At 46.5% G+C, this 12,039-nt stretch overlaps 1 protein-coding gene across 7 annotated transcripts in view; it reads right to left on the bottom strand.

The window, feature by feature from the left end:
- The window catches only part of ELF2 (E74 like ETS transcription factor 2), a 215,658-nt gene that overhangs the window by 43,926 nt on the left and 159,693 nt on the right, over window positions 1-12,039 (bottom strand). For 6 of the 7 annotated variants that reach the window (XM_030191713.1, XM_030191714.1, XM_030191711.1 and 3 more), the window contains 2 exons: window positions 10,747-10,920; window positions 2,599-2,685 (listed from right to left, as the gene is read on the bottom strand). In XM_030191713.1, coding sequence (XP_030047573.1) covers window positions 2,599-2,685; window positions 10,747-10,920 — 261 coding nt within the window. The remainder of the gene's footprint in view (window positions 1-2,598; window positions 2,686-10,746; window positions 10,921-12,039) is intronic. The other variant, XM_030191717.1, reaches the window with a different exon arrangement.

Below are 12,039 nucleotides of genomic sequence, written 5' to 3'. Positions count from 1 at the left end.
ACAGGGAACACAGACTGCAGTTCTGAGGGTGGTGCTGGGCCCCTAGACACTGAAGACACGCAGAGTGCCTATCAGTGAGCGAGATTACCCGGGCGCACTGGGTGCACTTCTTGAAGCCGCTGGAAGGCTTCGATGTCATGGGCGGAAAAATCACGCCGGCGAAATCAAAAGCCGAAATGGCGAAAATTGAAGCACCAAAATTTAGAGGGAGAAAAATCTCGACCGAGGCCAAAAGAGGCCTACCCCGACAACGAAAGAAAACTTACGGGGCAAAAACTGAGAAATACGGGAAGGGCAGAAAACCCAAAAGGGTCTTCCGGACACTACCGGAGCGCTTCCCGAACTTTTTCTAAGGAAAAAAAGGACAAAAACACGTCGAAAAGGACGCGCGAGGTCGACTCTCTGGGGCACGAACGGCGTAACACGACCGTACCGAGTGCGGACGAAAGAAGACTGGCCGGCTCGAGCTGGTTTCGGGCGGGAAGACGGCCGCGCATGCGCGGTGCGCATGGGCGCGCGAGGACTAGCAAAGGCCTTTGCTAGTAAACTTTCCGATGGAGGGGGCTGCCGAGGACGTCAACCCATCAGTGAGAACAAGCAGCCTGCTTGTCCTTGGAGAACATGCTTTTATAATATTCTTACTGACATAGATTCACAGCCCATGAAACTTTAGGAACTTAAAGACAAGTGGAATAAGGAACTGCAGGAGTATTTGCACGTCAATTGGGATTATCTGGCACTCAAGCCACTCAACCTCTGTGTGTAGTAAAATTGGTGGGGATGATGGTCAGGTTTCTGCACTGTACTTCTTTTAATATGAATGGGTCAAATTTTTGTTGGCAGGATTGTAGTCTACCTGGTGAACTTTTAAACATTTGGTGGGTCCTGTCCCTGGCTGTTCCCATTTGCAGAGGGGTAGGGAAGAGAACCAGAGAGATTCTGAGCAGAGATGTGACTCTCTCACCACTTCTCTGTCTCTTGGGATATTGGCAGGGTTACTTATACTAAGCAACTTTCTGGAAAGAGGTTCCTAAAGTTAGCTATTGGTGTAAACAGGTCTCTAATATCACAGTAATTTAGAAATTATCCTATTCTTAAGGGGAAGATGGATGCCTATAATAATACTTGGAACAAATATTGGAAGTAGCGAGCATGGGTGAGGTGACTGGGCTGGGGGATTTGGACCAATTGGGGTTGGACAGAAGGTGAGGGGAGAAAAATATTGTTCTAATGTTGGAAAGACATATTGAGTTGGTTCTCTGCTGTATAAATGTGTGTTGCATATTGGGGGGGGGGGGGGGGGGGGGGAGAGAAAAGAAAAAGAAAATAACTGTGTGAGTTCTGATCCTACCATCCCATAGCAGGGCTGTCCATACAAGGACAGCTAAACAGATTTTTTTTTTTTTTAGCGAGTGGAAAGTTGATTCGTGAATGCAGCCTGTTCTTCCAATCAGCTGTAGGGCACTGGTGTTCCGTCAATGCACAGTGCTCTCCTCTTCAGCTCCAACCACACATACACACGTCAGTAAAAGGGAGTTGCGTGGTGAGCCTCCATTCAATAAGTGCTGCATACTATGTGCTATCTACATATGCATACAGGATGGTATATACTGTACATATATGGCCCAAAGGGAAAAAAAAAAAACAACTCCACAGTTTTAACTTTTATATATTGGAGGATTTGGGTTAGCTCTGAAAGTTTTAGGAGAAAGTGTTACATATAGAAGAAAAAAAGGCCTACTACAAATGACAGGCTGGCCATGACCCCCAGAGATACAGATTGAGGACCCAACTCTCCGTTATCTCCTCTGATACATCATTTCTGCCCATTATGCCTCGCCTCACCCTATGCTTGGAATCAACTTCCTGAGCCCTTACGCCAAGCCCCCTTCCCTACCCATCTTCAAATCCTTACTCAAAGCCCACCTCTTCTATGTTGCCTTCGACACCTAACCTTTATACCTTTCAGGAAATCTAGACTGCCCCAATTTGACTGCCCCTACTTGACTGACTATACATTTGTCCTTTAGATTGTAAGCTCTTTGAGCAGGGACTGTCCTTCTATGTTAAATTGTACAGCGCTGCGTAACCCTAGTAGCGCTTTAGAAATGTCAAGTAGTAGTAAGTGCTGCTCTCCACCAGCCGTGTTGGTGAGCTTGCTCAGCTCTGCTGCATCCCTAAATAACAGGACTTGACCTCCCCGGCAGCCCTATCAGGAAGCTGCTGAAGTCCCCTGTATGTCCCCGTCACTGATGGTCCACATGTTGTTCTGTCCGTGACATGCAAGCTCTGAACACACCAATCACCATAACAGAACACTGTCTTTTACACAGTGTCATATCTACCTTGACAATTTGACTGCTGTAGATTAAATGATTTGGGAGCTATTATGTACACAGAGACAAAGTGAATGCATATTTGAGATAAAGAATAAAGAAAAAAAATGGATTGAGATCACCTCAGAAAGCAGGCTGAAAAAGGAGAATGATTTCAAGAATCAGAATTTGGCCTTTTTCTTCCTCTCCCCTTCCCCCAATTCCCTTTACTATTGCAGACCGAAGCAAAACTGTACGCCCTGGAATACCGGGGCAGGATTACCTTTGCCTTCTCTGGGTTTCTTCTTTAGCCCCAGATCGGGGGATGCACTGGAGAATACCGGCTGCTGCGGCTTTGGTTTACGACCAGCTGTAGAGCACAGTGAGAAAGAAGAAATGATAAGATTTGCCTTCAAAGAGGATGAAATCTGCTAATCCGCAAGGAATTCCCAAGGCACTCTACTGCTAACTCAGCTTAAATCACACCAATGAAAATACCAATTACCCATAAAAGAAAGCAATACAGTGTAAAGTCTCTACAAACCCAAAAGGTAAGCGCCATAAGGGGAGGGTGGCAAGATTTAAGGTGAAATTTATTCAAACCTGTTCATTTCCTTCCATTGAATCCTGTTAGACCAGTCCAGACCAATGGATTGTTTCCTCCTACCAGCAGATGGAAGTAGAAAAATTCTTCCAGTAATATTACCAGTATAAGAGCTGGTGTAGCCTGGAACCCTTCAGTATGCTAAATGCCAAAGCGACACAATGCAAAAACTACTACACACAATTTGAAAATCCCTTAGGGAACCACTGCAGAATGCAGTAACAAAATAAATAGCTCAAGGAAAAAACTCAGTAAGAGAGAGAACAGAACCCAGAGAAAATTCCTGACACCACAGACTTCAAGGGCAGGCCCTAGGACTGGTCTTGCAGAATTCAAGGATAGAAAATGAACTGATATGAATAAATTTCACCTTCTTTTTCATCCTGCTAGACCAGTCCAGATCAATACCTTACTGGGAGGGAGAAGACAAAGCTCTATTATTATGACTGCTCTGCCAAAAGCAGCATCGCTCCTGGCTAGAACGTCAATCCTGTAGTATTTCACTAAGCAATGTAGTGACAACAAGTCAGCACACTACACATGTTCTCAGGCGTAATCGTCCGTGCCTTGGAACACAAGATTGCCTGTGCTTATGTGGAATGTACATGCAGCCTGTCCAGAATAGCTTTCTGCCAAAGGACATGTGTCATCGCAATCATCGCCTTTATGTGGGTTCTGAAATAAAGTTAAGAATCTGACTTTTAGAAGGACAGATACTGCAAAAGCACTCTGCAAACATCCAACCTGCGGAGCTTGAATGCAGATTCCAATTCTCCCCTTTCTGAAAAAGCCAGGAGCATCACCATTTGGTTCACATGAAAGTGAGAAATCACCTTCAGCAACAATGATGCAACTGAACAAAGGGAAACAGCTTTGTCCACAAAGGACAAATAAGGATCCATACAGGACAGTGCCTGGCTGAACAAATTGCAACCCCCACCCACCCACCCCCCAAAAAAACAGGCTTAAAGCGGCCCCCTCCAGGGCATTTAAGACTAGGATAGGGTTCCACTGGGGCAAAACAGCCCAGAGCAGGAGCCAAATGTGTTTCACTCCATGAATAAACAACCTGGCATTTGCCTGTGCTGCCAGGAAATCTCTTTGGACTTTCTTGTTTCAGGAGTAATGAGCTACCCATTTGGACTCTCAGGGCGTTTAGATCCTACTACTACTTATCATGTCTATAGTGCTATTAGACGTACGCAGCACTGTACATTGGACATAAAGTGACAGTCCATGCTTGACAGAGCTTACAATCTAATTAGGATAGGCAAACAGGACAAATAAGAGAGAAAAGGATTACTAAGGTGGGAATGATAAAGCATGGGTACTGAACAAGTGAGTAATGGTTAGGAGTTAAAAGCAGCATCAAAAAGGTGAGCTTTTAGCCTAGATTTGAAGGTGGCCAGAGATGGAGCTTGATGTACCGGCTCAGGAAGTATATTCCAGCCATATGGTGCAGCAAGATAAAAGGAACAGAGCCTGGAGTTAGCGGTGGAGGAGAAGGGTGCAGATAAGAGAGATTTACCCAGTGAACGGAGTTCCCGGGGAGGAGTGTAGGGAGAGATAAAAGTGGAGAGGTACTGAGGAGCTGCAGAGTGAATGCGCTTGTAAGTCAATAAGAGGAGTTTGAACAGTATGCAAAAATGGATAGGGAGCCAGTGAAGTGACTTGAGTAGAGGGCTAATATGAGCATAGCGACATTGGCGGAATATAAGTCATGCAGCAGAATTTTGAACAAACTGAAGGGGAAAGAGATGGCTTAGTGGGAGACCTGTGAGAATCAAGTTGCAACAGTCTAAGCATGAGGTGATAAGGGTGTGGATAAGGTTTAGTAGTGTGCTCAGAAAGGAAAGGACAAATTTTGGTGATGATATAGAGAAAAACGACAGGTTTTAGAAATCTGTTGAATATGTGCAGAGGAGAAAAAGGGGTCGAAGATAACTCCAAGGTTACGAGCAGATGAGACAGGGAAGATGAGAGTGTTATCCACAGAAATAGAGAATGGGGGAAGAGGAGAGGTTGGTATAGGGGGAAGATAAGAAGCTCAGTCTTTGTCATGTTTAGTTTCAGATGGCGGTGAGACATCCAGGCAGCAATGTCAGACAGGCAGGCTGATACTTTGGCCTGGATTCCTGCTGAGGAGAGGTAGATCTGGGAGTCATCAGCATAAAGGTGATACTGAAAGCCATGGGATGAGATCAGAGTACTATCGGAAGTAGCATAGACATAGAAAAGAAGAGGTCCTGAGGTACACCATCTGATAGTGGGATAGATGTGGAGGAGGATCCACCAGAGTATACACTAAAAGTACGATGGGAGAGATAGGAAGAAAACCAGGATAGAAGAGAGCCCCGAAATCCAAGTGAGAACAACGTATCAAGGAGTAGGCGGTGATCAACAGTGTCAAAGGCAGCAGATCCAAACCCTGCTTCAACCCCCTTCTGCAGAAGTGCCAGAAAAGAAATTCACTTGCCCAAGGGAAGGCTGCAATCAGCACACCACTGCTCAAAAGCCTCTCACACTTGGGCATATGTCAAGGCTGTAGACTACCTATAGGCCTTAAGCAGAATAGAATTGATCAAAGCTAAGTAACCCTTGTTCCTCAAGGGCTGGGTCCTCCACCATGATTGAGCCCTACTTCAGCAGCCCCCATCCACCCCCCCCCCCCCCCCAATGTACCAGGGGCAACAGGGCCAGTCCAAAACTATCAGCATCACAACAAACGGATGCTTAGTTATACTGAACAGGACAAGGGCCAGGGTGGAAACAAAAGCTCTTGCTATAGCCTCTGTTTGGTCAATACTGACCAACCTGAACTCCTTCCTGCGACCGAAGAACACATTGTGTATTCTATCGCGATGACATCAGATTGCAACAAGGTAGGCCCCAGTGCTCCATCAGAAGCTGGAAGGCTGAGGGACTCTGCTCCTACTTCCCTGCAACTAAGGCATTCTGGCTGAAGAACTTCACTTGTACAATCTCTGTCCCTGCAACATGAACTGGCTGAGATCGTGGACAGGTGCAGTTTGCCCATCTGCAAAAAGCCAGCCAGCTTCCAGAGCCACCACTGCACTTCTCGTTTCTCCTTGCCTGTTGATGTAAGCTACTGCTGTGGCGTTGTTAGACATCACCCGATCCACATCCCTCCCTCAACAAGGGGAGAGACAACTGCAACGCTAATCAAAATGCTCCTTGCCTCCAGCAGCTGAAAGGCCAAGACACTTCCAATTGTGATGACCCTGAATGGGCTCTCCAAACCTCGAGACTCACATTAGTGGTAACTACCAACCACTTGGGAGTTCCAAAGGAACCCACAGAGCAAATGACTGGGGCTTGTTCCACCAAGACATGAGCCTCTGAAGAGCTCCAGAAAGAAGAAGACGAGGGCCCATCAAGACAACCACACTCTGTGAAGAGGATGCATATGGGCTCTCATCTATGGATATCAACTCCAGAGTCTCTGCCATGGGCCTGAGAAGCTGGAGGTAGTCCCAGGCACCGTCCTTAGGACTGCAGCTCGAACAACTGTTCCACTGTGAAAACAACCACCCCCCTCCTGGTATCAAAGTGCATTCCAAGGTACTCCAGTACCTGTGAGGGCATAAACTGATTCACCACCCAACTGAGGCACTCCAACAGGTAAATCTCTGCTGCCATTGCTTCCCTGGAACCAGTCTCCAAATTGGCTCAAATCGGCCAGTTGTCCAAGTAGGGGTACACCTGGTTCCCCTGCTTGCAAAAGTGTACCACCATAATTTAGGTGTGGAGCGCGGCAGTGAGGCCAAAGAGCAGAGCTTTGAACTGTAAATACCTGCCTGGGCCACAAAAATTAAGGAAACGCTTGTGAGCCTCCTTACAATATGTTTATTTTTTATTTTATTTGTTGCATTTGTATCCCACATTTTCCCACCTATCTGCAGGCTCAATGTGGTTTACATTATGCCGTAATGGCGATCGCCATTTCCGGAATGAGAAATGCAAAGTGGTAGTGCATTAAAGTTCATAAGTGTGATATGCCTCCGCCAGGTCCAAAGAGATAAAAATCTGCCCAGCCTGACGGACGCAATCACTGAGTGCAGAGTCTGCATAAGGAATCACAGGATGTACTGACCGCTTTCAAGTTCAAAATGGGGCGGAAGGTGCTGCTCCTTTAAGAGACTACAGAATAAATGGGTAACATCCCCCAACCCCTCCTCCTGAGATGGTAAAGGCTCCACTGTGCCTAGCAGAATTAACCACAATAGGGCGACCTCCATCACCTCCTTTTTGAGAGGAAAGCCTCAGGCAGATGCCATAAAAGTGTTGAAAATGAGCTCCTCAAATTCCAGAGAAGCCTGGGAACCGCCTAACCAGACTGTACTGATCTCAGTCCTTTGATAATGACTTGGTGTCTAAGGGTCAAGCCAAGGACCATGGGTAGTCCTCGTGGAACCATTGCAGACTGGTCTCTCCAAGGTTCTTTGCAAACCTTTCCTTCCCTTTCATTACTTATCTCTCTTTCCTTTTACTTCCTGTTTAATGTCGTAGTTCTTTATCATTTGTCTCTTAATTTGATTGTATTTATTGTACACTGGTGTTACACACAAGAGTAACTAATCCCTAAAAAGGCAGCTAACTCAGGTGCACCTTAGAGGCCACATCAGCCTCCCAATGCCACAGTCACAACCACCACCAATTGCTGCTGAGCGTAAACAGTTACAGATGAGATCATGTAGCATGTCCACCAGAAAGGTCACTCCTGACTTCAAATGAGTCACCTCTGGTGACTTCAGCAACTGCTGAACCCACTGCAAAAGGGGACCAGGTCACACAGCCCCTACACTCCCATTGCTGGGGAGGAACACACCTGTTTGAGGAGCTGCCCCACATTTCTGTTGTGGACATCCTTCAGCACACAGCCACTTTTTCTAGCTCCTCGTGTGACAGTGGATAGAGCCTGCTAAAGAGCCTTGTGTCTTGTAGGATACCCTCTGGCAACTCCAACTCAGCCGGAACATCTGTGATAGAGCTCTTTGAAGCAGTAAAGCTTTCGGCAGCTCCCAAAGGTCTTCCATATCCCCATCCAATCTCTCAGCCTGGCAAAGCTGAAGTCACTAAACCAAAAATCCTAAAGAAGCAGACCATCAAGGAGTTCTCTTCCAGGGACAGAGGTCCACCATTCCTGGGGAAACCATTCCTCCAGCAAGCCCTTGAAATCCCCTTGATCTAACCCCCATGCTGCCTCTAGAGGGAAAGCAGGTGGTAATTATGCCCACTCCATGTCCAATTCCACTCTCTACTACCTAGATATCTTAGAACCCCCTCTCCCCACCATTGCCAGGGCCTGATAAACAGTCAGAAACAGCCTAGATCAATTGTGGCCCCAAGGCTCCCCATTACCCCTCCCCCACCTCTTGGCCTCCATAGCCCTCTTTCTGAACTGCACTGTGGCAGACCAGCAGCAAAATGGCTATGGTTCCCGCCAGAGTAGCAAGATCAGCAACTGGTGCTTTCAGGATGGGAGGAGGTACACCATTGGTATGATCCCACTTAGAGAGCTCCCTGAATTCACCCAGGGACAAAGGTGCCGCTGCCCTCATTGTATACAGAGTAGTAGGAGCCAGCAACATTACAGAGTCGCCTGCTCCCCTGCAGGACCCACAGGAAGAAACTGCTCCACCCTCCATCTCATCCTGCTGGGTATAGATTTCACTCAAAACTGCTGGTGCCTGAATAAAGCCTCTGTCCACTTCAGCCTGCTGCTGCAAATTCCTCCACCCCCTCCAACCAGAAGAATAAAGCCTGTTTACATATAGATTTTTTTTGTTGTGCTTCTGCAGGGGTGCACTGGTGCGACAGTAGGCGATCTAACCCTTCTTCCTGCTGGAAGCGCCGACACAGGAACCTTGACCAGCAAGCCTCATCAAGCACGAGTCTGTCAGCTATGACTCAGGGCTGTAGAGGGGTGGATCCTTCTGGGCTCAACTGGGGTAAGGGACTGTTGCCCAAATCCCAAGAGGTACACCAGCTCAAGGGCCCAACTACTAGGGATGCAGATCATGGATGGCACCCTGGGAATCAGGCGTACTCAAGAAAAACCAGCTGCACCAGTCCAACTGTCCTGTTCCATCTGCTGAAGGCAGAGAAATAATGAGAGTTGAGGCTGCATCAGCTCTTATACTGGCAATATTACTGGAAGACTTCAGTTTCTCTATCTCCTGTGTGGTGTGGACTGGTTTAGCAGGATGAAAAGAAGTTTTCTTCTTGTGAGGCTACCAAAATAGTGCAGTCTCTTCACTAAGAATTTCACAAAGCAAGGCTTACGGGGCAATATATGCGCAGACCACAGCATGGGATAAAACGGGTATGAGATAACCCTTTTTCAATGGAGAGGAAGTTCTACAGCAGAACATCAGGATATGAGGCTGGATAGAAGGGATCAAGGATAGAGTATAAAAGTATTTCTTCAAAGAAAAAGTGTTGAATACATGATGCAGTCTCAGCAGAGGTGACAGAGGCCAAAGTGGTAACAGAATTTAAGTGTGTACGGAAGGAGCATAGAGGAGCCTAGGCAGAAAAGCAGCGAACATAAAGCCAGATACACAGAATTTGCAATATTACAGTAGATAAACCAGATGTCAGATGCCAACATATGTAACGTTACTAACCCAGTCTTGCCCTGTACAAATTTAAACTAGTCCCCTGTATCTTTTCCCCTCTCAGGCTTTGTGTGGCACCCTTTCAGCAGCCTCTCTCTGAGGCCTGTTAATTTCCTATTTACTGCCTATACCAGTCACTATGGTTATCACCCTGTGCTTCAGAGGGGCAGAATCCAGCTCTCTGCAAGGCTGTGATACACACTGGAAGAAGGAGAAGTGACTGGCAGGTTAAGGAGAGAACAGACTGAGCTTTGCAGGAGGCTGCTAAAAAGAGAGGCTTCTGACAACTGAAGGAGGGAAGAAAGAATAGTTTCCAAAGCTTATGTAGCCATCTCGGCCTCCAAAGATTTCAGTTTTCCAAATGACTAATACAGCTGATAGAATTCTACATTATAAACAAAGGACTACTCTAACAAAAAAAGAAAATAATAAACTTTGATGAAAAATTACCCAATTTCACCAAACACCTGTTAGTTGAGTTACAGAACGCTGCAAGAACTAGACACTTCCCACATTATCTAGACCAATAGCCCACAAATCTAAATACTTAGAATTCCCCAGCCTTTTTAGCACTCAAAATTGACTCCCAGCTTGAAGAACTGCTGTTCCTCTGTGTAAAGGTACTCACCATTCATAGAATAAGAAGTACAAATTAGTGCTGTTGATTAACTGCTATTAATGACTGCGGTTAACACGCAAACTCTAACTGCGATTAAAATTGTTGCCACTCGCATGAACCGCCACGCTCTCAATTGAGCATCCCCCCCCCCCCCCCCCCCCTCTTCCACCCCGGGCCTAGCAGGGACATTTTGAATGAGAAATGTAATGGGGTAGATAAAAACATTTTTAGAAGGCAAGAAAAAAAGGTGCTGGTTTTCTGTACCGGTTCGTACTGGCTGAAAAAAGAAAAGTCCTAACGTGTTGTGAAAAGTAAATCAGCAGCTCTTTCATAATTAACACAGGCTTGGGTTAATTCATTTAATCTGTGAACAGGCAGCAGCGAGTGAATGAGACTTAAACATTGCCATCCCTATTGTAATATATCATTTTTGCTGAATACTCCTTGGGGTTAAACGTTAAGGAAAGCAGCTAATAATGTTAAGTAGCAAGACTCATCGTGTGCTTGGTAGCACACGTGTAACTGAATAGGAAAAGACGGCCATTCAAAGTGAAGCCAAGTTTTTACCTTTCTTCTTTTTCATGGGCTCCTGGATATCCGGGGATGCTGGGATCGGAGATGTGTCCATGGGCTCAGAGTCCTCGGTTGACACTTCCACCACTGTCTCTGTAATCACATCTGGCCTCATAGCAGCGTGGATAAACTCTGGGGTCGACACGCAGGGAGGTACAAAAACTTCAACTATACATAAAAGAGAAAAAAAAAGAATAAGCGTGTGAGGTCAATCCAGCTGCTGTCTGCATAAACAAGAAAATGGAGGTCACAAAATGAACCAAAGACACATAGCTCACTCTCGTGTTATTAGCAAAACTATACTAATTTGTTAAGGCTCCTCTTACTTATATGGGCTTCTATTATCTTCTTTGGGTCATGGAACCCTAAGTATTTATTCGCAACTACCTAGAATTTTATTTTACCCCCTCTTACTTTTAAAATATACCTTCTACCCTTTTCACTGCTTTTTCAAGTGGTGTGCTGTAGCTGCTCCCCAGATGTGCTGTGGGCCGAAGCAGACTGACACTTCCGGCAACCGATGATCCAGAGCAGCAAGGTACCCGGTGCCGTATTTCTCCCTGTTTCTTCAGCTGTTCTCTCTCATCGCCCCCCCCCCCCCCCAATCTACCTTAAACCACGTCTTGGAAATAAATTCCCTAGCAGCGACAGTAATTCACAGCCTCTGCTTGCTGCCTGCTTGGACCTCGTCTTCTGCTTTGGTCCACCCCCGAATAAAAAGGAAGTTGCATCAAGGGGCAGGTTGCGGCAGAAAAGGGGCTGCAAGAAGTGGCAGTGAATTACTGCCGCTGCCAGGGAACCTCCTTGAAAACGCGGCTCGCAGTTTAAGGTACACCCAAGGGTGGGCGAGAGGTTGATTGGGGGGGGGGAGAAAGGAAAATCCTGGTACCATTAGGAGGTGGAGGGAAGGGAAGGGAAGGGAGGGAAGAAAAAGAAAAATGCTGGGCCTGTGGGAGGGATAGGGAAGAAGGAGGGGTAGGGAAGAGAGAGCGAAACACCATGGACCGGAGGAGGAGGAGGGAAGAAATGATGGATCCAAGGGGTGGAGGAAAAGAAAGAAGTGATGGACCTGAAGGTGGAGGGGAGGGAGAGAGATGTTGAACCACAGGGGCAGGGAGGGAGGGAAGAGACAGGAAGGGATGCGAGAAATTAGAAATAGGGAAACCATAAGGAAGACATCATGGGGGATTGTCAAGAAGATAAGTGAGAGGAGTATAATACAGTGCAATCCGCTTAAGTGCAAGGGTCTGGAACCAAAGAAATACATGCAGTTAACCGGAGCGTGCA

This window comes from Microcaecilia unicolor, chromosome 2, assembly GCF_901765095.1.
Source record: "Microcaecilia unicolor chromosome 2, aMicUni1.1, whole genome shotgun sequence".
Taxonomy (NCBI): domain Eukaryota; kingdom Metazoa; phylum Chordata; class Amphibia; order Gymnophiona; family Siphonopidae; genus Microcaecilia; species Microcaecilia unicolor.
The sequence above is the reverse complement of the archived record's forward strand: the minus strand, read 5'-3'. Positions and strand labels throughout refer to the sequence as shown.